Raw genomic sequence first — 24,190 nt, forward strand, 5'->3', positions numbered from 1 at the left:
GTGATTCTATGAGTTTCATTTTTTATTTCTTGGTGATGACATGTCATCGCCAAGAAATATAAAGACGCTCTTTCGGTAGGTATTAGTATAGTGATATATGTAAATTAGAATAGTATTAATTTAAATATATTAGTAGAGAAATGTGTAGAAATATTAGTGTAGGTATAGAGACAAATCATATGTAAAGAATTGAAATAAAGCTTGAGGCTTCAAACTATTCAGCTGTCCGTTGGGCTGTATTCGTTATTCGTCATCATTAATAAATGGCAGGCCTAGCTTAATTGGTTTTTGATTTAGAAGAGTTTGCATACATTGGAACCGATCATTTTTTATTTTTGCAATATTTTATTGCTTTCATTCATTCATTTTTTTTCAACATTAATCTTATTTTGTTGTTAGTTCACAATGCAACTTTTATTTAATTAGCAATATAAATCAAGTTGAAGGATTTTCGACGAATTTTAGATATCAAATGGATGAGAAAGAAATGCAGGATTTGGAGCTGGACAGCGCGCAAGAAAATTATGTACCACCTCCGCAGAAGTCTGTCTCAGAAATTATTGCAATTGACGCTAATGATGAAAGTTTGAATCGGTGAGTGATTACCGGGTTTGAAAACCATTCCATTCTTCTCGAAGAACGAAGCACTTCATCAGTGATGTAGTTCAAAGCTGAATAATATCTCGATACTGCAGTCTTTTATATTATGGCCGAAGTAATATATGTGTCAACTTGAAATGGCCAAAAACTGAATATAGAACAGTGGAAACCTTTGTGCCTTATTTTGTGGGTTATTTTTAGTTTTTCAAATTCTCAAGGACCACAGTTCTATGTTTGAAGAATAGGTCTTATTTACTGATTTACAGTTACAAACAAACACTTCTGGGTCAAGCGAAATCTGGGCAAGTGATTGTTGATGCAACCGATCCTCGCAACGTTCTTGTGCGTTCGATCACGTTAGTTGTCGAGGGTCGTCCGGATATCACAATGCATCTTGATAGAGGTTTTTGCCGTTTTGTAATGGTTGTTCCTATACTTTTTCTTTTTTTTTATTTAGGACGGACAACCATCGCGCTTTGTTTGAAATACCTGCCTTACTACAGCATTACCAACAAATTGATTTTCGAAGTCTCGCTAAGTATTTTCTATTTAAACGAAGGAATTCAAAGCTTTGCATGAAATTGCAGAACATTTGAACAATGCATCATTCATAATAAAGGAAGGAGCTGCATATAGGATTCGTTTTGATTTTCATGTACAAAGAGAGATTTGTACTGGTTTGAAATATGTGCAGAAGGTCACACGTCATTCTATAACAGGTGTGAGGATTTCCTGTTTTGCATAAATATATTCCGAAGTTGCTTGCTGAAAATGATACAAATGAAGTTGCGGGACTTTGCTTCGCAATTTGTTATATTATTTACAAGTGAAAAGTCTTCTAATATTCCTATTAATAGATAGGTACCCTTAAAAAATGGAACTTTTCAAATATTGGTATAATGTTATGCTTTTTGCTTTTTATTAATCTTTTCAGTTGATAAAGAAACGTTTATGATGGGTTCATATGCGCCAAAAATGGAAATTCAGTCATTTATTACACCATCAGACGAAGCCCCATCTGGTTAATTTTTTTATATTTCCAAGAGTTGAGAGATAGGTGTCAAGTTTCTTCATCTGCATAACTTTGAATGTTCACTTAATTTTATAAAAGTTGTTCTCTCACGATATTTTGTTTCAGTAAATTATAGCATTGCATTTCCAGGCATACTGCATCGTGGAACTTACAAAGTGAAATCGCAGGTATGCGATGATGATAACCATGACTGGTTGTCTTGGACGTGGAGCTTAGAAATTGCAAAAGATTGGGAAGAATAAGTAGCTTTTTTTTTCTGCACGATTTTTCACAGCTAACTTAACTGCCTTTTATTACTAACCTCCTCACTTTCATGATTGGGTTTTTTTTTTTTTTTTGCTAAAGATATGTAATATAATAGTAGCTTTTCGGTGTATTCTGTTGTATTTAGTCTTACGTCAATGGTTTCACTTCGTCAATTCTTTTCTTCCAATTAATGCTAATTAATTAACTGATGTTGCATTCTATTACTTTGAATGTGTTTATCAAGTTTTCTTGTTGATAAGCTGCTTTATTGCATTAGTTCATTGCTCCACTTTCATATTTTCTGTTCATTTTGCAATTATATAATGTACAAGCTAATGTTATTAATAGTTTTTTGCTTTTGATTTATAGCAGTTTTCTTTTCTGTTCAGGTCATTTGCGGAAACGGAATTTGCTACATTAACAGTGTCTTACCACAAATATTTTTTTTCTTATCATCTAGTATTTCCAGTGCTTTAGATGCTTGTGGCCGTGGTGTATTTGACACGCTTTGTTGCAAATTCTATCTAAGACTTGGTGAGTTTGATGAATTTATTAATATTCTTCAAAGTGTCCGAGTGTAAACACAGTTGTTACTTTTGAATTAAACAAAAAAAAAAGAAAAAAATTGCATGGATCAATCAAAAAGTCCCTTCAGTGCACATTAAGACACATTCGCTCCAAAGACATACTTTCTGAAATTCTCGATTTCCTTGAAGAAATTCGGAGTCCTGAGATAAAATTAGTTCGTAGACGCTTTTCGCGGATAATCATTATCTCCGCTTTTATTTTGTTCAGTTCCACCATTTAGTTTTTCATCTGTATGTTGGGTTCATTAGACATACGAAGTATTTGTATATGAAGGTAGTGTATTTGTGTTCACTGTCTGGTACATAACGTCAAATGTCAATTTCAACTTCGGGAACATACTTAATCATAAACACGATAGATTTACAGAATTGCTTAAAGACCTATTTGCGAGATGTCGTTGATGTTTCTGACGGTACAGCAGTCACTCAGTAGTGGCACCAGTTATGGTGCCGCATGGATTCGTGAAGTCTGGCATGGCCCGCTTTCCATACAGCAGGGTAGCGGAGTACAGAGACTGCCCACTTCTACTCCCAAGCAGATAGTTGCAGTTTAGGTTTGATGAACCACTAAAGACCAGTTATGCTTCCCTCCACCATGTTTTGGGAACTTAGTATGTTGCAGCATTTCCCACACCCTTCTATCTCTTTACTGATTCAAGAAATTTATAAGACTTCATTGGTAAGAATGACGAGTCGGAACGATTCCTTCCGACAAGTGCTACATTGTCACACGCAACTACATTGTGGACATTAAAACGCTCCAACCAATCCACTATAGAATTATAACTGCTCTGATACAACCAGTAAAAATGGTCAATAAAACGGAAATGCAGGTTCTCCACATTGGATCACAGAAATTAGAAATTTACAACCTTAAATTCATATATCAAAAGCAGAGAGGTGTGTCAAACCATGTTTCTTTACAAACGATTCTAATTTTTTAATTTTATAGTCTTAAGCATTTTTAAATCGCATATCGCAGTTCTGGGCATAAACAGTGGAAAAATTAACAGAAGACATGCCAACTTTTATAAAATCCAACAATTACAATAATTAACCATAATAACAGAAATAATACTCCCTTTCAAAATGATAACAAAATATATTTAAAGAAAAAAAAAAAAAAAAAAAAAACGAGAAAGGATAGGAATTTTTCAAATTCATTATTTTTATCTTCGTAGTCACCATCAAAAGTAACAACGCGGATGCAAAATGTGCTCCCTAGAAAAAAGTAGCTAGGAATGAACTACCATCGGACAGTAAACGATTACATAATACTAGAACGTCATTCTTTCACGATCTCATAATCTCTCAACTATAATTGGAATAGGACTCTATTTTGATCAAGTGATGACTTTCTCCATCTAACAGCATTATTCAGTAATGAAGTTTCCAAGCCAGGATCACAATTCAGTATGCTGTGCTTCTTCATCTTCATTTTCTGCTTCGGCTTCTGCCTTCTCTTGATCTGATAAACCAGCACCATCCTTACCTCCACTTTCCAAAAATTTCGTCAGCCCTTCCAATGTCCTTTCACCGGTAAAATCAATTATCTAAAATAAATACAAGAAAGTTTACTTCATTACTGTACCCTTCAAATGAAACATAAAAACCAGTACAAAAGCTTTCTTTTGTGGGTATCTACGAAAACACATTCACAGATGTGCGCACTAAGACGAATGCACAGAATTCATCGATCCCACGACTGCATGATTTGTTTCAGTTTTTGCCGCTGTAGTACTAGGTTATTTAGCAAATTTTAGTTTTGAATAACAGTGTGGGGAAAATTCATTTGCTGATAGTACTCAGACTGGCAAATTCTTTGCATTCATAATAGCACAGACCTTTCCTTCATTTTAAAGTAGCAAAAAGCTCAGGGAAACCTAAAAAATTGAGAAACAACCTGCCTTATTAGAACTGGCAGGGAAGAACTTAATTGTTGGGAATGACTGCACTTTAACATCTTCCACTTCATTTGCTGTTGCATCCATCTTAGCAATCAGTATAGTATCATGATCCTTATATTTTTCACCCAACTTATCCCATGTTGGCATAAGTTGTTTGCAGTGTCCACACCATGGAGCGTCTGCAACCTTCTGCTTATATAAAAACTGTGTATAGTAAACTCTAATCACCAGGAAATCACAACAGTAATTACGAGACATACAGATCAAAAAATTCCAATTTATAAAATTCCGCTACATTACCGAAAATTTCATCCGCAATGAAGTGAAAAGCAAAGATATGCAGTAATTCATGACTCTTCATACTGCTGCCTTCAACTAGCGTTCAGACCCTACCAATAAGTCAAGAATTCTCGAATTAGCGGTGGAAATAGAACACCCTTCTTGATATCAAGATAATAAAACACTTACAGAATAGCACAATGACGTTTTTCTTGGAATCCTTTGCGACATCGTCAAAGTTCTTCCCAACTAGTACCTTTACTGGATTCTTATCCCAGTCACTGGGAATATCCTGAGTCATTAGATGTGATTTCAATTTACCAGCAAGATACATTTCTGTAAACTGTATAATATTTTCTGCTGTAATTTCTTTGAATTCGGGTTTGTATTTAGTCATATCCTCCTCTAGACTGATCAATCTCAGTGCTGCCAAATCTTCCTTTTTGAGACCAAAGAATTCCAGAATACGAGCATTGTCTTCCACGTCCGTATTAATGATGACAAAAAGAACCTACAAAAGAACTCCTTTACATGAGTTATTTACACCTATCAAAATATATTTGGAAATGTAATTACACAGTGCCGGAAAGCCACTCCAAGTCCATGAAAATTCAACATCAGAGTCATGAAAAAATCACCTTGCCCTTGAATTTCTTCGCAGCTGCGCGGAACTCTTTCTCTAGTTTCTCAAATTCAGAGCTTTCTTTTGAAATGAATAGGAGATTGTGTGATTTAATATCACCACCGAAGATAATTGGTGCAGTATCTTGTGTGAATTCACTCACAAGCGGTAATCTTTGAGCCTGAAAATGAGTTTATGAATCAAAGTGAGTGATCGAAAGGTACAGTTTAGTATCGCCTCTTCCAAGATCATTGGCAGTTTAATTTATTTTATTACATATATTACTGATGAAGTGCGTGCATACATGAATTCTACTTTAAATGCATGGAACTATATTTTTAACGAATTTTTGTTTTTTAATAGATTATGGTATCAGCAATAAACACGCTGAAGACAATGAAACAAAAATTTAAGGTAAGCAGTGATCTAAACTGAAGATTTTGTTTTGAGGAAGTCATGAGGGCGCCAAGAGCAGCATTTAATGTGCATGTAACTATGTAAATACGAACTAGGAAAAAGTACACAAAATAAGAGATGGGTTTACACAGCGGTACACTTGCAAAAGACACTAGGCAGAAAACAGTGCTGGTCCTTGTTTGAACTATTACATGTTGTGCTTTAATGATGAAAGCATGAGAAACCATTCTAATCAACAGAGAATCCAAAAAGTACCTGAATCCAAGTCTTAAGTTGATCAGCTACTAATTTCTCACTAAATTCGGCTCGTCCCTCATCGAATTTCTTTAACAACACAACGCCTTCACTTTCCAATTCTATTTGTCTTGCTGCATCATTTTCCGTGGTGATACCGAATGGTATATCATCGAATCCAGCAGCCACTTCCAGAAAAACTTTTGCATTCATGCTTTCAGTATCCTGAAAAGTGTCTTGAACACAGCATATCAAAATGGTTAACAGTAATATTTTCTCAAATAAGGGAGAACATTTTAAACAAGAAATACCTTAAAGTAGCCAATGACGCACACTTCATTGTTTTCCTGGAAGTCTTTTACATCGTCAGCTGAGAGTATGGTTTTAGCTGCTGGACCTGTCTTCTTTTTTAGCCAAGCGACGATGGACGCTGCATCTCGTCCACCACCATATTCCTGTGGTTTACCAGAACGGAATAACTTCAGAGTCGGATAACCACGCACCTAAAATGCCAACTTATGTGATTCAATACAATAAATTTGTAACTCAAAAAAGAAAAAAAAAACGAATTTTTTTAATTCATCCAAAACCCAGTCCACAGCACTTAGAGGTGATCTTTCGTATAAAACCTAAGAAATGCACGAAGATTTATTTATAAGAGCTTTAAACAAAAAATTATAAGAGCTTTAAACAAAAAATATAACATAAAAAGATGCAATGCCAAGTAAACGCAAAAATAAAATGTACTGAACAAATTGATTAACATACCTCGTACTTTGAAGCAAGTTCACCATGTACGGTCGCATCGCACTTTGCAAGCTTGATTGGACTCTCCTCTTTCTTTAGCAACTGCGCTGCTTTTGCATATTCAGGTGCCAAGGCCTTGCAATGTCCACACCATGGTGCATAGAACTCAACCAGAATAAACTCATGTGCTGCTACCGTGTCGTCAAAATTATCCTAAAAATTCATCTTGAAAATGAAAAGTTTCGGACCGTAATTAATAGAAACTTCAATCAAAAATAAAAGGAAATATGCTCAAGCAAATTCCGAATTCAGGTACAGAAAAAGTCAACGAACATACGAAAATTTTTCTGAATCGCAGTTCCCTACTACTGTCCTTCTAATTCTTTCAATGAACTCTCTAAGATATTTCTCTGCATTTCATTGATTGGTGTGGGAAAGCGTGGAAAGAGAAAGAGATAATGACTTAGTTTTTTACACATATCATAAATTTTCAAAAATGATACCAATCAGTAGAAAATGTATGTGTTCAGTAGGTCTGATTTCAAAAAGTAATACAACCATTTTGAACAAGTGAAGATAGTTCTTATTATGTGAGTTGGGACATATGTCATATGAGAAACGAAGGTTTACTGGGGATCCCTATCAGATAATACGTGTGCAAAAAATAACCTTTGTAAGTACAAGAACTCCTTCATCCTCCTCTACACTTGCATCATGGGCAACCGGGTGTAGTGCAAACTGAAGCAACAGGCTAAGGGTGACGACCAACCTGAACATAACCTGAAACAGCGAATGACTTCAGCACGCTTCGACACGACACCTAATCATGGCAGCCATGCCATCCATCGTCGCTTTGATAACAGCACACCCTCCCATCTTTCCCACTCCCCTCCCCATCCCCGGCGCACAGTGCATTGTGTGTTGTTCGCCCATTGGATAACGAGCATGACACACCCCCGCGAAACCATTGGTTGTGCTCTACTGGACGAGATTTGCGTGAGGGCCGTTACGCACTCCCTGCTTGCAGTATCTTCATTCTTGCAGTATTGAGAGTTCACGTTCGTCATTCTGGGAGATTAGGGACTGTAGACATAAGTTGATTGTTGAGGGATAAGAACCCTTCATTTTCACATGATTTCATGACGCCTGAACAGTTTCTTTATCGGAAACTATGCTATGGAACAGATTGAACATGGCGAATTCACAAAACTTTCGCAAATTTTTAACTGATCAAAACCCAGCATGGCTGCTTCACCTGATTAAAATAGGCTCCTCTGCGTCTTGTTCTTCTCTGTAATGAAACTTGAAATACATCATGCAAAAATAATGCTTCGTAAAAGTGAAATCTTTAAACCACTGAGATGGACATCTGCGCCTAAATACGTAATGGAAGCATTGGAAATGTTACACAGAAGCAAATCGGATTTTCTCGTCACAGTTTAGCTTGTCGTAAATTTTTTACTGCAGTTTTTTTTTTTTTTTTTTTTTTTCAGAACTTTGTGTGTGCCGACGAGCTCAAAACTTGTTATTTCTCTTGTATCTCATCAGTATAAGAAATAATCAAAACTACAACATTAATCCATCCACTTGTGCATGTTTTTGCTTTTTCCTCAAGATCGATCAGTGGAAAAGAAAAATAGGTCATTCTGTACCAATCTCACCAACAAAATCTCCGTAATTCGGCATGTGACATTTTCAAACGAACCGTCATTATTTACTGTTGAAAATATCCGTTGTTATTCCATTAAGTTATAGATTGACTCCAACATTTCAAGAAACCAGCAGACACAGTTTCTTGCAGTTATCGACAAAAAACATTTATTCAGTAAGGAATAAGTTATGAACTTTCATACCGTCGCTTTTTCTATCAAGTTTGGACGAAATATCATTCTACGAATTGAAATCAAATTTCTGCACTTTAAAAAAAATTAAAATTCTTACAAATCTTTTAGCAAGTGATCTACTATGCATTTTTCTGAAAGATTACATGAGAACATGTTCTGCTCATGATATTCTAAAATTGGAAAGTGAGTTTTACCGAATATTATTCTACTCGGGAAGGTTCATTATACTGACTGTTAAATATAACGTTTAATTCGATTGTGGAGCTCTAGATAAGCAGTCTTTCTGGTTCTTTTTGGCAATAGCAGTTGTTTGAAACTTTCGGGAATTTGCAGCTTCTGCTCATAACTGATACTAGGGAAGGTGAATTTCAGTGCATATCACTTAGCATTTTAATGAAATTATATGATTTTATCTAATCTGTTACATTAAAAATTAATATTCGTCTAAAATTATTATACTAATCAAATTGTCAGGCATTAGGTAGAAAAAAGAAGGAAGAAATTATACAATGGGGAAGATGAATGACGAGAAGTTGCAATTGTAACTTGATTTATAAAAGATATGTTATACTAAAAAAATTCTCATAATCGAAATCGATTTTTCCATTCAAATGATCTGAATATAACGCAATATTCAAAGCAAACAAGAAACGCTACTAACTCCCTTTTATCATTCCTCACTTTGCGAATATTTCTATTACCATAATTCCTGTGATGAAAACTTGAGACGAGCTGAAACAACAAAATTTAGAAAGTAAATAATGGTAAGTATCCGTTTCATATCGAAGCTCACACGTGAGCCAAGGACCGCTCTGTGCAATCTAAAGAGGGTGGGGTTACGTTGAAGATTTAAACTATGTTTTGTGGAGGGCAAACCACTGATTTGGGAAGCAGAGTGGTATCTTCACCTTGCCTCGTGTTGGATTCATAATTTATAGTTGTGCCTTAAACTGTTTATAAGAACTTCAAGATATTCGTGATCACGTGATTGATAATTTAGTTTTTTATATTTCATTATTTGGAAGAGAATGATGGTTGGCGAGGATCTTATGGATATTAATAAGTTGCCTCCAACATTCGCTAATAAAGTAGTATCCAGCAGTTCAGATGGCAAGTTTCATTCATCATTCCAGATTTTAATGTTCGTCTTACAGGATTTTAATCAGGGAATATGCTGCTTCATTTTATTTGCAGCAGAAAACAAATTCCGTATCCTTAATGTGATTTTGAGGATTTTTACAGATGAATCAGTTGATATGGAAAGATGGGCTCCAGCTGGTGAGTCTTCGGACGAGCTACAAGCTGTGCACTTGTTAGTTTTCGCATTTCGACTATTATTTTAAAATGATTTTGATCTGTTCTTGGTAAATGAAGTGATTTAATGGTCATTTTCATGAGATACTTTATCTTTTGATTTTTTTTAGGAACATTTAAAGCTCTTTCAGTCTTTTCAAATCTTTGTTTCATAGTAGAGCAGGAAATTCTTTCATGTTTCATAATTTTGAGACTGTCATTGAAAATTAATTGATTTATCTCCTTTGATCGACCATTTCAGAGATGAACAAATTCGTTTTCGGGAACTTGAAGAGGAGCAGGAACGTCTTAATAGTTCACTGCTGTCTTTATCAACACATTTTGCACAAGTGCAGTTTCGTCTAAAGCAGATCAGCAAGGCAGATCCATCGGAAAGAGATGTAATTCAATTCTTGAATTCCAAGGCTATTTTTTTCTCTAAATTTCTTTTGCTCGAAAAAATTTTAAAAAAAATGGGTTTTTCACTTTTTTTTTGATCCCATAGTTTCGACATCAGCTTTTATTATACCTGCAAAAGAAAGTGTCTGTAAGTTTTTATCACCTGGTATTTACGTATTTCACTAACAGTAACTTATAGCGATTACTGAAAGAACTGGAAGATTTTGCATTCCGTGGTTGTACCGATCTGAAATTAGAGAAGCAGAAGTGCTCACTAACGATAGATAACGAAAGAGGTGATATGAATCAGCAAAAGGAACGGCAAAAGATACTTATCGCTCATTTGAAACAACAACTGGAAGATTTGGAGAAATATGCTTATGAAAGTGGTGAAGGTGACCTTCCAAGCGCTGAAGTCATGGCTAGACAAGTATGTTTTGCTACTTTTGTCAACTCATACTCGATAAATCTATTGAGTAGGACATATATATATATATATCTTGTTGACTGGGTTTTTAGACTTCATTTTCTTCCATTCTTGTGACACAGGATTTTTTTAATTGTTGTAGTGTTAGTGAGACAACTGGAATTATTTTGTTGTGAACTGAGAATTGTTCTATTTTAGAAAGCAGTTATTGACAAACTTCACGAAAAAGTGCAGTTAGATCTGGAACTGGACAGAATGTCCCAATGCGATTTACAAAAGAAGGTTGATGAAGCATTGAAGAAGGTACTTTATTCAAGTAATGCGAAGATTGGTGTTCATGGATTCGAGAATTTAGGACTGACTGAAAAAAGTGTTGGAGTTATCCTGTATGTTTTAATTAAATTTTTATCTGCAGCACATTGCATCGATATGGTTTTAGCTTGTGAACCCCATTAAAGCGAAAGAGCAGTTAGTGGAGCAGTTGCAAGCACAAATTGTCGATCTTGAGCGATTTATTGGTTTTCTGCAGACGGAAGTCAACGATCGTCTATCTAATTCAGTTGTCTCGCTACCTATTGTACCGGCAAAGAAGGGTTCATTCATGAATTTAATCAAGTTTAACCAGAAATTCGAGCGTAATCAGCTGAAGCAAACACTACAAGGAAGCCATTATGGGCAGGTGTTTTCAAAGCTATATAGATTCTTAATGTTCTTTTTTCTATAAAGTAAAGTGATATGAAAATTTTAGTGATGAGCGAGCACGGATAGAGCTAGCAGTTGATGCAGCAACTGAAGTGATGGAAAAATATCTCCTGCTTTCGGTGGATATAGATATCTCTCATTCTGAATCGTTTAGTAAATCATATGATGAGGTTGTTTACTTGGTGTCACTTTTCTTTCTAAAAGCCATTTATGATTTTTTGAGAAAAGAGGAGCTTATGGCTTATAGTTCTTGGGATGTTTTAGAATAACTGAGAGGCGGTAAACTACTGTTTGCTTGCAATTTTTTTTTTTTTTTAAGGCTTGGTGAATTGGCAATGAAAGTAACACCGTATTATCTTCCAAGTTAAGATAATCTCTTAACTGCTACTGTTGCGCTACTTATTATTTTATCATTCTCAATATAATATTTCTAAGACTCCCTTTTGGATGTAGAGATATATGCTGATGTAATTTTTTGCCCGATGTAATTTTTTAACTTGAGATTTTCAAACGCAGCGAAGAGGAGGTAGTTACTGTCATTAGAAAGCAACTGTGTCCTGCTATGCGTGATCTTTTGAAACATGGTATGAACAACGTTGTCAAACACTTTGTTAATTTTGCACCTTTGGGTTGCTATCCTGGAAGTTCGCGCTCTGCTAGAAGTACTAGTGGTAAGTTTTTACAGTGCTTGGTATTACTTTTTAAGGCACATATTCTTCGTAATTAATTCACTGAATCCTTTGAATTCGATTTACTTGGTAGGACACTTCGGTTAAGAAAATTTAGTACGAAAGCTGGAACACGTTTGGGATGTCGTGATGTATTATTACGATTCGAAGTGCGGTCGTGAATATTGCGATGCACCTATTCGCCGTCTTTCACAGAGTTACCAGCTCGATATCATTGCAGGTCGGAGTGTCACATCAAAACAGGTTGGAATTTCACATCCCTTGAACTCCAAAGTGGATGCTGTATTTTACTAAAACTGAAATCTGAGCGTAGTCTAGAATCAGTGACTCATTTCTTCACTTATAGTTCTGGTCTCAGCTTAGATCGAACTTAATGTTTACTCGTGCTTTATAGCTTTTACTATCAACTATCGAAAATATTACGTCAACACATACTCGACTGAAACGTTCCCCTGATTCGATGTGGAAGGCTCTGGTATCTGCAGCACTGAATGAAAAAAAATTGCCGTCATGGATACGAACCATTTTCTGCACAGAGCAGATTGTTGAGCAGTGTTTTGCATCGTGGTCTTATGTAGTCAGAACAGGTATATTGACTTGATCTTTTCAAAATTTTTAAAGTTTAAGAAGTCAACAGAAAACCAAATAGATTCTCACGAATTTCAAGTGGACCTCACGTCTTCAAATTAAAGTAGCAGAACCTAGGTAGTATCGAAACACAGTAGCATGTATTTCCAGGAGTTTAAGGCTACGACAACACTGCTTGATTAGGTAAAAATCGGTCAGAATAGTTGGTAATCCAGCAGATGAATAAGCGGAATAGATTGATGGCTGACAAGTGGATGTTGTTCTGAAAAGTGCTTGGAAGTCCAGCTTGATGTGCTTTCTCGTTGATACCAAAAGAATGTTGCCGTAGATGCTCTGACGATTCTGATAATGGCATGGGTTTGGATCTGAAAATCTCAAACTTTATATTATTTAAATATCAATGAACTGAATAATTTACAGGCTGTGAGGATATTTACCAATTGCTGGAACGTCTTCATAAGTATAATTTTCATCTACCGGTGGATTTGGCTGTGCGCCCCTTTCATCAAATGAAGGATGCGTTTTGAAAAATTTTTTTAACTCATGCTGCTTTTTCTATATCTTTGAAAGATTATGCTTTGATATACCAAATAGAGCGTATTATTTCCTGTCTTTATTTCTCAATTAATTTATACCAAATCTGGGTTTTATGATCATTCCATTTTAATGTTTCTAGTATTGTCTTTCTTCACTTGGCATTATATCCTCATTCATATGGGTTCTTTTCGCTTTATATTTTTGTTTCATTTGGGATTTTGAATTTCTTATTCTAGTTTTTCCAGTCTCATTTTTCGCCATTTTTCGTTTCGTGTTGTAATATTTTTACCCTTTAGTATGGGTGAAGTAAGAAAAATTTTGCGATTTCCATAAATAGTGAACTTTGTAGATATTTTCAAGTGTGACTCAGTTAATAACATACAGTGGACTTGCACTCTGTTGTATGTGTATTATTAATTATGAGCAGGTGTAACAAGGATCTGAAGTTAAGTTCTATTTTAAATGTGTTATTTGAAGACTTTTTATGCTAAATATTATATGCTTCAATGTTTCTCATGTTTCATTTCCAGTCTTGTTTTCTTTTAATTTGTTCTCTTTCCCTATGGTTGTGTTTTAAATAAAATTTTCTATATATAGTTATATATGAACTTCATACGGCTCTTTCGTGGATGAGTATTTCGCGTGATTGCATATTGATCTTCATATCGAAGCTCATATTACATAATTTTCAGTAATTCCTTCATAGTTCCGATATGGTGGACGAGTATTATCGATTGACCGATGTTTTTGAAACATTTTCATTTCTTGCACCGAATGAACAGGTTTGCAGTTAAATGTCGAGATGCGTATCGTATACATGTAATATTGCCACCATATTGTTTGTACTGATATTAGGTGACGTGTGTTGATGGAACATCAAGAACGCTATTTGTTGGTACTTCACAAGGACGCATTTTGCTTGTGGATCTTCCTGCAAAGGATGTGCTTAATGCATTGCAACTTTCAGTGGTAATTTTCAGAAATTTCTGAGATCTTAAAAAGATGCGAGGATGTTTTCAAGAAGACTGAAGTTTTAAATGTTGGTTTTAGAATGCTCCCATTGTACGAATAGTGGCTGCCACAGCGCTTGATTATCTTGTTGTTCTGTCAGCGTCCACCATCTTTAATATAGAAATAAAGACATTAAAGGTAAATATTAAAGATAAGCCTACACTTTTTCCTTAACTGAAAACTCTCGAAAAATTCTATTTCGGACGTGGGCTTTGAATTTTTGTTAATATAATTATTAATAAGCACCTAACGTGCTTTGCAGATTTCAAACAGGAATATTTTTTGGACTTTTCAATTAAGGTTGACTAAAGCTGTTGTTAAGTTTCGTAGTTTAGACAGTTTTACTATATCTGTAAGGCACTCGTTGTTCTGCATACTTAGTAATTGCAAGATTTCGCTTTGTATCTGTCACAGAAGTATTGAACTGAATTCAGTTTCATTCAGTTGAGTTGAATTTAATTATTTGATTTAATTATTTTCAGCCAATTAGCTCAAGTGCGATGTCGAACATAGCTCATTTGGCGCTGAATAAAGATCCAGTGGTAGCAGATCCATTTGCTTTACAGTTTGCTTTAGTTGCGAACAATCGCTACATTCTAATCTGTGAAATTAAAGCTGATAATTTGGTAATCCAGCAAGAGATACGAACTGATGACAATGTGGTTGCTTTATCGTACAATAAATATTGCATATGCTATGCTCTGCCTAATGCTTATTTTGTTCATAATATCTTGGAAAATAAAACTCTATCGTTGTTCCCGTACGACTCACAAGCTATACGTCCTATAATTATAAACACAGATGCGGTTAGTTAATTCTTGTTTCAAGTCGTCTTATAAAAGATAAAAGTTCCCTAAAGGGAATCAATGGTCATCTTTCAAATTATACAAAACGGTTTCAGGAAGAATTTCTGGTGAATAGTATGCAAGGTTTAGGCGTTTTTGCAACTTCAGAAGGTGTTTCATCGCGACCTCCGCTGTTCTGGGGTCTGACTTCTATCGTGTCATTTGCTTATCGTTCACCACATGTCTTTGTTCTAACAGCGTCATCTGTTACCGTTTACAGGTTTTTTTTCTTTTGTGGATTCAGCTTGATGAAAGTAGATTTTTAATAGTTCATTTAACAGTTATTTAAATACTAAATTCTTGATAGGCTTGCAAATATTTTCAGTTCCGAACAATCAGTTGTACTCCAGAGGTGGCCCTTTACAACTGGGACCTTGTTAGAGTGTATTAATGGGCAAATGTATATTTGTAGTAGCAAGAATATCAGTTATTTAGAACAAATATCGTGGCTTGATAGGGTATGTAAATTGAGTTTGCTTAGAAATTTTTGTTTTTGTTATTAAGCTGAAGGTTATTACTTGTTTTAGCTAAAGTTGTCGTGAGTTGAAATCCAAACAAAATGTTTAAAAAACGAAATTTATCAAGATATTTTATTGAGGCAAAGGCTCTTGCTGATAATGGAGAATTGGATGAAGCATTGCGATTTGCCGAAAATGCTGTTTCCAATGGTCAGTATGACGAAGACGAAATACTGGTAAAGCTGAAACGTTCAATGAATAATTTTCTCACCAGAGAAACTTCTTGTTACACTTTTTTGATGGAACAAGAAATATTGAACAATACTTCCAGAAATTCAATGAATTAAAACAGAAAGTGGCCTTAGTGCTTTTCAAACGCGAAGAATTTGAAAAATTTTACGAAGTGGCCGTATCATCTGAATTAGATCCTCGTGCGGTAATGAGTTCCAGATTTTTATCCGAAAATTTTTTTATTTTTCATAGTTTTTCTCTGTTCCTGTTCTATGTATGACAGTTTCTAATTTTCAGGTTTTGATATCATTTGCATTTTTACTTCCGTTTCCATCAGGGTTTCAATCAGAGCTAAGCAAAGAGTCCACAGAAACATTAGAAAAAACCTTTGATGATTTCGTTGCAGAAGGATCCATTGAACTTATAAGTTTTTTGGAGCATTATTTGAGAAGAATAAGAAAACTTCATTGGACTGCTGGATTTCGTCGGGTACTCTCTTAATGAATTTTTCAGAGTAACGTCAGCACACTTCGTTTCATTTGAATTGCTATTTATGTCATTTAGGGTTAAAGTCGAGATTCCATTTCTTTGGGTAGCTACTAGTTCTTCTTTATGTGATATAGCGGAACTAAAATATCATTTCAAGAAACTTGACATCGAAAACTGGATATTAATTTTAAGCATAAAATTATGTAGTTACTGTTAGTTTCCTGTTAATTTAATGAAAGGTTGTATGCTTTGTATTTCACTATATTTTCTACATGAGCAAAACAGTTTTAAATATTTGATAGTTTTTTAAAATCCGAAAGGAACTACTTATTGAGTCTTCTGATTTCACAGATCAACTCTAGTAAAAATAACGGTTTGTCCATTCAAAGATTTGATTTCTAATAAAATGATGGTCAATGATGATAATAAACTTAAATCTTGGCGTAGTGACTTCAGATTTTCCTGTAACTATTACACTTTTTATTTAAAATTTGTGTGTAAGATTTTCAGGATATTGACACTGTATTATTAAGATTGATATCACTACGAAAGGATGAACTGGGTGCTGAGGACATGTTACTAAATTTTCATTGCACTTTTGATGATTGCAATGAATGGATGCGAAAACATAAACGTCGGAAATTCCTTATTACCATAGCATTTTGCCTCTCAAATTTCGATAAAGCACTTGCAATAAGTCGAGAATTATATGATGAGAATCTTTGGGATGATGGGATTGTCAGATTATGTCTACAGTTCTTCCCAAGGTAACTGATTAACCTAGTATGCAATTAGAATAAATCTGTAATGATGAGTGCATAACTTTAAAGCGAATCCCTCCATCAGTTCTGATGGTATCAGCCTCCATGAAAGGCTAAATATTTTTTTCGCTGATTCGAACATTCTTAAACATCTTAAAGTGAAAAAATTCCACTGAATTTGCAGGTTTTATTCAGAACAAACAATATTAGGTTGGGTTGAATTTCTGCTCAAAATTCGCCAAGATGATGCAATCAGTGGTTTGAAAAGAAGTTCGATCGAATTAGATCACTGGAAAATTGTACGAATCTTGCAACAGGATCGAAGTACACTGATCAAATACCTTGAAGGAATTAAATCTCTCCAAGTACTTACCCCCACCTTAAAAATAATTTTGCACAGTCCCTAACCTAATTGATCCTCCGCTAGCATTCTCGTAACTTTGAATATTTCACATCAGAATTCTACAAATTTTTAGATGATTGGACATTTTCTTTTGTACATATAGTACTAAACTTCCTCATCAGTTAAAAACAGACAGAGAGGTAAAGGGTTCGTGAAATTACTATGATGATGCACTGAAATCCTTCTTCAGATCGCCGAATTCCATTCAATGTTATTTTCTATGTACGCAGACGAAATCAACAACTTGTTAGGCGAAGATCGAAGAAGGGAAAAATTATACAGGAAAGAGCTACGTACTTTCCTTCTTCAACCAAACAAGCTAAATTTGTCAGACATGCGTGCAGTTCTCGAAATTTGGCCTCACTTTGCTGTCGAACTAACCTTGCTTGAGGGTGTCAAAGTAAACTTAATGACTTAAATTGCTTTGATCACTAGCAGTATTGATTTAAAAAAAAAAAAAAAAAAAAGTTAAGTGGTAAGCCTGTTTCTCGTGCGTATGCTCCAACGCATTGCTTTTTTTTTTTAAATGAATGACCTATCCGGTAAGATTTTTCAAATTTTTGGTTGATTGTACATATGTTTTGTCTGAGAAGTTTCAAATGGATGGAAAGTCCTCAATTTCTTTGAAGAAAAACTGTCAGGAAAATGGCTCTGTTGCATGCCTCGAAAAATTACTCAATGATCACAGAGACTATGATGCAGCCGAATTATTCTGTATTTATACAGATACATCGGAACATGTTTTACAATTGACACTTCTGAAGTTCTATCTGCAAAATGTCACGTAAGCTTCAGTTCATAACTACATACTGTTGCAAAAATTTGTTCTTGCTTTATTCTTGAGCTCGTTTTCTTTTTCCTTTTCTTCTACAGGTCTCAACCGGAATTCGGACCACGTATAATTGGTTTACTTAACACATCTGGTTTAACCTCAAATAAAACTGAGATACTACAAGATATCCCGAAGGAATGGCCACTATCGTCGGTTCTTTATTTCGCAGAAGGCACTATATTATCAGCGAAAGATCGATCTCATCGTCAGCAACTGAAAAAAAAGGTATTTATCAATATTTTGGTGCAGAGCAATATGCTTCCAAAGTTTAATTGACTGAATCCGAACGAAAATTTCAAACTTGTGAGCGACATTTTTTCGGTTACGACACAAGCGCTAAAAACACTCTCGAGAGAAGCGCTGAGAGCTGCTCACCTATACATTCAAATTGATGAAAAAACAACTTGTAACACATGTGGAGCACCAATCAGTAACGAAGACGCCGCATGCCAACCACGTTCACGCCAAATATTTCATCGAAGATGTTTGAAGAGTTGAAGTGACCACACATGAATACTAAATTTGTGCTAAATGCGTGAAAAAAAAAAATGTATTCTTGTCTTTGAAATAAATCTCCTTCGGTTATCATAACTTACTGTTAGTTTTACACCTTGCGGTAGTCGACTGGGCGCCTATATTGACATGATGGTCAGAGGTCGATAAATACCACCAAAGATTTAGAATTCGAGTGTTTCGTAAATGCATGTGCAAATCAGACAGAACCCGTTGAGTTTCTGGGGATAATGATCTTTTAACCTGGAGACAGTGTACTGAACCCGCGATATTTCCAGTATTCATTCCTGAACAGCATTCACAAGGTAGGATTTCTTAATACGAAAATTTCCATGCATTTTTCTTAGACAAAATAGTTACGAAATAAGTACTATTATGATCAGATCACTGCACAAGACTTTTCACATTATACGAATGAATGGGCTACAATAAGATACACTGAAATAAATAAAACAGTATCACGGAGTATGGAACTCGTAATTACATAAGGTTTACTAACAGTCTTTCTTCAGAAAGAATGCATTAAATTAAAATAGTTAAGATATTTTCGCTTTATCTTCCGGTGTTGATTGGTCATGCAGGAGCACTTCACACTCTGAGGAAGACCCTAAAAATTAAAACATTTAAAGCGAAAACAAGACTCAACAGTGTAAATTGGAGAGAATTCATCAGAACGTAAATAGTGGGAATTGGTACGTCAAAGCTTATAATGGTAACAGTAACGACATACCACTTGCAATCGTTACAGTAGAAGCGACAGCAGTTTCTTTCTTGCCTTCTTGAGCTTTTAACCATTCCGCCATTTCGGCTTCCTCATCGCTAACTGGGGCATTCCTGTTTTTTATCGCTCCCGATTGACTGATACTAGTTTGTTCTAGTACACCGGAAGTTTTCGTCCTTCAAAACATTTTCGTACGACTCCAGAACATAAATTTATATTTTCTTAAATTATTGTAAACTACGTCATCGTCAAACGAGAAGTTATTTTGTGCAACAAAGCCAATGACTTAAAGTTACTAGTTTATGTCAACGAAGTCATCGGAATAATTATGTTAAGCGTATCCCGAGGTGAAACAATAGTTGCTCAGAATACCCTTTGAAAATATGTTTAAACGTACAAGGTATGACCAAGATTCAAATACATCTAAACTACCAAGAAGCACGATTCTACACAAAGCTCTGAGCATACATCGTATAGTAGTCCAATGTTTAGTCATCCCACTTGTAACAATCATAAATATTTTCATCGAATTCCGAGAAAAGTAATGAAGAGATAGAAATTTACTTAGTCTCTAATCTAAAAAAAAAAAGCACTACGAAGCAAAATTAGAAGCATCAGAAGTTTTCAGTGCAGCAAACTGTTGATTCAGTGTCTGATCATCAAATTCAATCAAGTTGCTCTCCGAATCCGTATTTTCTTTCGTGTCATATGCACGACTAATCATGTAACGATTATATTTTTCAAAAAGATTGTTGCAATCATCGTTTACCATTAGCAATTCGTCTAAAATTTTTATTTAGAAATTACCCATACAAAAATCCATCTTATTATCAGCACCTACCTCAACCTACTCTTAATCCCACTGAGTTTTTGCCTCATCATAATACAAAGCATAACTATAATAAATATACCTATTGCTCAATTAAAACATTTTAAAACTTCCACACAGTAGCCAAAGTAGAACCACCTAAAATGCAGAGTATATCAAATTACCTAAGCTTTAAATATACAAATTAGCCTTTTCTTTACAGCTATACACAAATATGCTATCCGCAAACAACGCGAGAAAGACCAAGATTTGTAGAACTTACTTTTTATGTCTCGATACTTCGTAACCGAACGATTATAGCTCCCTAGATTTGTGTTCATTTGAAAAAGATTTGTATTCATTTGAAGAGGAACTTACAGATGACTTCATCATTCTGAACGGAACGAATAAGGTCTTGAATTCTCATATGCATCTGCTTTACAACAACATACAGTTCTTCCAATAACTGCACGTCGTCCGAAGTCTCTTTTCCCGAAACCATTTCAAATAACATTTCTCGCATAACCTTAAATAAAATAAAAACTTAGCACTAAAAATTCTTACCAAAGCTGGTAAGAAATATAAGCATTCAAAATGCATCCCATTCTGGTTCCAGAGAAGGTATACATTAAAAAAGCATACCAATCCTACAAAGAAATGACAGCTTCGAGCCTACTTGAATTTCATAAAGTTTATGGGAACCCCATTTCTCAATTTTCATGAATTTCGAATTTCTCAAACCTTAATATACGTGAACTTTCAATATATAGTACCTTCAAATTGCCGTTAACTACATCAAGTTCCTTGCGTAATTTCTCCTGTTGCTCTGGTGTGGGCTGCATAAACTGCGACAGTCCAGCGTAATTATGTGACCCGGAAGTCTGTAAGGTAAATTATCGATGAAATTAAAGGGATTATGGAAATGCAGCTGCAAAAAGTTCTTTACTTTTAATAATTTTAAAAAACTAGTTGAGATAAATTTCCGTAATTCAGAGAACAATGCACATAAAGCCTATCCATAATGTTTTGTCTACTGTGTCAGCACAGAAAAAATGTATTAAAGTGAGACGATTACAAAATCAGAAGTTTCTTGCATTTCATGTCAACGAGACTTCAGCAGAAGTCTAGTTGCTTTATATCAACTTCAGCTGGAGAGAACAAAGAAATAATTAACCAATTAACCAGACCCATAAGAAGTGATTTATAAAATCTACCCAGACAGACTTATTCATAGTTCCTTAATCATAACTTGAAAGAGAGAATGAAAATCCACTCGAAATGCTGTTTAAAAAAGTAAGTTGACATAAATCAATAGCTGATTATTCATTTCCGTACTGGTAATTATAGACACATCCACTACAAAAATGCTTATAAAGTAAACAACATTTTATAAATGTAAGCAGAATCGTAATAACAGGGATGTGTGGTTAATGCAAAGTATGTGTCAATCTCAAACATCAATGAAAACTTCAAAGCATTAAACCTTCAAACCTTTTCTTTTTCCTGAAAAGGACGGCAAAATTCATCCAGCCCCCGTCCTGAGCACGATAATCATCAAAAACATCATTGAAGTTGAAAAACAAACGACAATGCTAAGTATCTTTTTTAGCAATGCAGTATAACATAACAGCATATGAATACTTCACAAACAAGTATTGCTTCCCTCACTGAGAAACGGTGAGTCTTGTGTATGTTTTAATAATGCTACGATTTAAACAGTGGACTTTGTATATATTTCGTAATAAACGACTAGCCGAAAATAGCCAAATTTTTGAATGAATAGAAAATGAGGAGAGTAGAAATTATACAAAATTGAGAACTTCTGTCTTTTGCTATCGTCAGACTGTACCTAATCTCTCTAAAAATTGAAACAATCATGTGATTGGGTGATCATGCATATCGCAGCATTAACATTAAAAATCAAGTTAAGGAAGAAGTACTTCAACATACCAACATCTCCTGTCCGATAGTATCTTCCTGAACACTAGTAGTTGCAGGAATTCCTCTGATCGGAAACACAGTCTAAAATGAACACTGAGTCAACAAATTTCATATTTAACTATTCAAAATTAATTAAAACAATTCGTGTCTATCCGACTGATTTTCAGAGTGCATATGCAATAATTATAGATAAACACACATTGGACAGAAAAGCATAAACATGCATGACATTATTTAATGATAAAAAGTTGTATTCTTCCAAAAGAATATCATCAGCGCAACTATAATAAACCTACTCTTTCGGGGGTCAATATTGGTGCCATCGAACCAGGATCTACAACAGGAAACTGAACATTTTTCGCTTTCAGCTCATTGTAAATTTGACAAACACCTTGCAAACGTGGATCATTTTTAAATACATCGTTCCATGACTAGAATTTTCTTACGTAATTTCTGATCGGGGTTTTCAACAGTATGAATCAAAACCTTCTCTCGTTAATATTTATTACCATAAGATGAATAAAAAAGTGACGGATGTTGTATTTACATTTACTTCTGCTTGAATTGATGAAAAATGATTTTTCTTAAAACTTTCCCTACAAAACAAGTAAAAACAGTAAGCAATCAAAGATCAGCCATAATCGAAAAATGAACGTCGTATAAATCAAGCAGTGAATGCAAAAAATTTTTTCGAATAACTAACCTGAATTAAGCCGAGAACATGTTCTTGTATTACTTGGGGTGCATCGAATTTGGGATCGAGAAGTTTTACAAGTTCGTTTATAAAATCTTTTTGACAAACTAGTTCATGAAATCGAGTATCACAATTTTTTACACATGTTTCCAACACTGTTAGTGTATAATTAACAACTGCATTATTTTTCGACATTTGTGAGTGTAGTCGTTTACGAATTGCGCGCATCGCATCACGTCCGCTGTAACAATCGGTTGCATGGTCTAATGAATTTTTAATCTCGCAGAAATTAGAAAAGCCAATCTTCTATCTCTACTGTCCATCAAATTTTAGGAGAAAAGGAAGAAGAAAGAGTACACAAACCCTTCTGCCGTGTTGTTAATGAAATCACAAATTTCCATATTTAATCCCCAATTTTCAGTTGCCAAAACAGTTGCATCGGTTGCCATTTCTACAACAAATGTTTCTCAAAATAGAAACTGCAGAACGAAATAATAAAAGAATATAGTAGGAATTAACATCAACATTTCACTGCAATAACGAACGAGACACAAAAATAAATGCGAAGAAATTCGTCTGCCGAACTAATCTTGCTCTTCCATCTTATCTACAATTCTTTGGACAACATTATATTACGTCACCCAATCCCATGTGTAATATGCAAAGCTGCAAATATCACGATAACGTCACCTATTTTGCGTCCAACTGGCGTAGCAAACGGATTGCCCTGAAAGAAGTCACTAACGCGTTCAGTGACTGATGCCGCCGCTTCCTTAGCACTTTCCATTGCATTATTAACCTGCTCTTGCATTTCAGTTGACGCTGAAAGACGACCAGCCATTTCAGAAACCTCAGTGAAGCTTAAATTTTCAACACAACAAAAGCGACAAAATATTTAGGCCACTATTGGTCTTATCTTAATATGGCCCATGTGATGAAAACAACCGAAATCAATAGAAAATTGTCAAACTATGTGCTCAAATAGGACAAGACAAGTTCAGTCTCATGCACTATCGTTTGTTTCCAGGTAGGATCTCTAAATAGATCTCCATTGAAAAATTACGAATATTTCCACTACACAGGTTACGTCGACAGTGTTACGTAAGCATTCCTATCGGTTAAACGAATACTAGGAAATTTGAACAAAGTGAAAACCATCTTGATATAACTCCCTTCACTTCAGCCAGTTTCCAGTTAACTCTGACAACCATTTTGATGCACTGAATATGAAAAGTAGATATACAGTAGACCGTCATTAAGGAAAAGAAAATTGGGATAGTTTAACATATTTCACTTGCTATATAAAAACGCATGGACAGAAAATATTTATAT

At 34.9% G+C, this 24,190-nt stretch overlaps 7 protein-coding genes across 9 annotated transcripts; 4 read left to right on the forward strand and 3 right to left on the reverse strand.

The window, feature by feature from the left end:
• Positions 1-472: 472 nt before the first annotated feature.
• Positions 473-1,875, forward strand: Bma-rhi-1 (Uncharacterized protein; the record flags this gene model as incomplete). Its single annotated transcript, XM_001899271.1, has 5 exons — positions 473-594; positions 867-1,003; positions 1,188-1,319; positions 1,535-1,621; positions 1,763-1,875. The coding sequence occupies 5 exons, from the start codon at positions 473-475 to the stop codon at positions 1,873-1,875; spliced, it is 591 nt and encodes a 196-aa protein (XP_001899306.1).
• Positions 1,876-2,867: 992 nt separating this feature from the next.
• Positions 2,868-3,020, forward strand: Bm10997 (Uncharacterized protein; the record flags this gene model as incomplete). Its single annotated transcript, XM_001899270.1, has 1 exon — positions 2,868-3,020. One exon carries the CDS (start codon positions 2,868-2,870, stop codon positions 3,018-3,020), a length of 153 nt encoding a protein of 50 aa, XP_001899305.1.
• Positions 3,021-3,869: 849 nt separating this feature from the next.
• Positions 3,870-7,449, reverse strand: Bma-pdi-2 (Uncharacterized protein; the record flags this gene model as incomplete). The annotated part of the gene is made up of 8 exons (XM_043073698.1): positions 3,870-4,019; positions 4,374-4,552; positions 4,842-5,163; positions 5,291-5,455; positions 5,947-6,150; positions 6,237-6,428; positions 6,694-6,885; positions 7,342-7,449. 8 exons carry the CDS (start codon positions 7,447-7,449, stop codon positions 3,870-3,872), a joined length of 1,512 nt encoding a protein of 503 aa, XP_042929632.1.
• A 2,095-nt stretch (positions 7,450-9,544) lies between these two features.
• Positions 9,545-13,141, forward strand: Bma-rund-1 (Uncharacterized protein; the record flags this gene model as incomplete). Of its 2 annotated transcripts, none has more annotated exons than XM_043073699.1 (11): positions 9,545-9,626; positions 9,759-9,828; positions 10,072-10,210; positions 10,408-10,638; positions 10,834-10,938; positions 11,075-11,310; positions 11,384-11,507; positions 11,840-12,008; positions 12,124-12,269; positions 12,421-12,613; positions 13,035-13,141. In XM_043073699.1, the coding sequence occupies 11 exons, from the start codon at positions 9,545-9,547 to the stop codon at positions 13,139-13,141; spliced, it is 1,602 nt and encodes a 533-aa protein (XP_042929633.1). The 2 variants fall into 2 exon arrangements, with proteins under 2 accessions (XP_042929633.1, XP_042929634.1); XM_043073700.1 differs by lacking the exon at positions 13,035-13,141 and adding an exon at positions 12,765-12,772.
• A 723-nt stretch (positions 13,142-13,864) lies between these two features.
• Positions 13,865-18,457, forward strand: Bm10998 (Uncharacterized protein; the record flags this gene model as incomplete). Its single annotated transcript, XM_001899267.2, has 14 exons — positions 13,865-13,933; positions 14,007-14,120; positions 14,202-14,300; positions 14,645-14,968; positions 15,064-15,227; positions 15,333-15,465; positions 15,606-15,701; positions 15,797-15,901; positions 15,994-16,185; positions 16,696-16,952; positions 17,131-17,311; positions 17,540-17,749; positions 17,991-18,133; positions 18,223-18,457. The coding sequence occupies 14 exons, from the start codon at positions 13,865-13,867 to the stop codon at positions 18,455-18,457; spliced, it is 2,322 nt and encodes a 773-aa protein (XP_001899302.2).
• Positions 18,357-18,979, reverse strand: Bm13560 (Uncharacterized protein; the record flags this gene model as incomplete). The annotated part of the gene is made up of 2 exons (XM_043073701.1): positions 18,357-18,394; positions 18,778-18,979. 2 exons carry the CDS (start codon positions 18,977-18,979, stop codon positions 18,357-18,359), a joined length of 240 nt encoding a protein of 79 aa, XP_042929635.1.
• A 251-nt stretch (positions 18,980-19,230) lies between these two features.
• On the reverse strand, positions 19,231-23,669 carry Bm2039 (Uncharacterized protein; the record flags this gene model as incomplete). Of its 2 annotated transcripts, XM_001899266.2 has the most annotated exons (10): positions 19,231-19,301; positions 19,425-19,591; positions 20,012-20,198; positions 20,602-20,749; positions 20,997-21,104; positions 22,174-22,245; positions 22,461-22,595; positions 22,868-23,099; positions 23,222-23,309; positions 23,549-23,669. In XM_001899266.2, the coding sequence occupies 10 exons, from the start codon at positions 23,667-23,669 to the stop codon at positions 19,231-19,233; spliced, it is 1,329 nt and encodes a 442-aa protein (XP_001899301.2). The 2 variants fall into 2 exon arrangements, with proteins under 2 accessions (XP_001899301.2, XP_042929636.1); XM_043073702.1 differs by lacking the exon at positions 23,549-23,669 and having other exon boundaries at positions 23,222-23,307.
• Between the last annotated feature and the right edge of the window lie 521 nt (positions 23,670-24,190).

Source organism: Brugia malayi (genome assembly GCF_000002995.4).
Source record: "Brugia malayi strain FR3 genome assembly, contig: Bm_v4_ChrX_scaffold_001, whole genome shotgun sequence".
Lineage (NCBI taxonomy): Eukaryota > Metazoa > Nematoda > Chromadorea > Rhabditida > Onchocercidae > Brugia > Brugia malayi.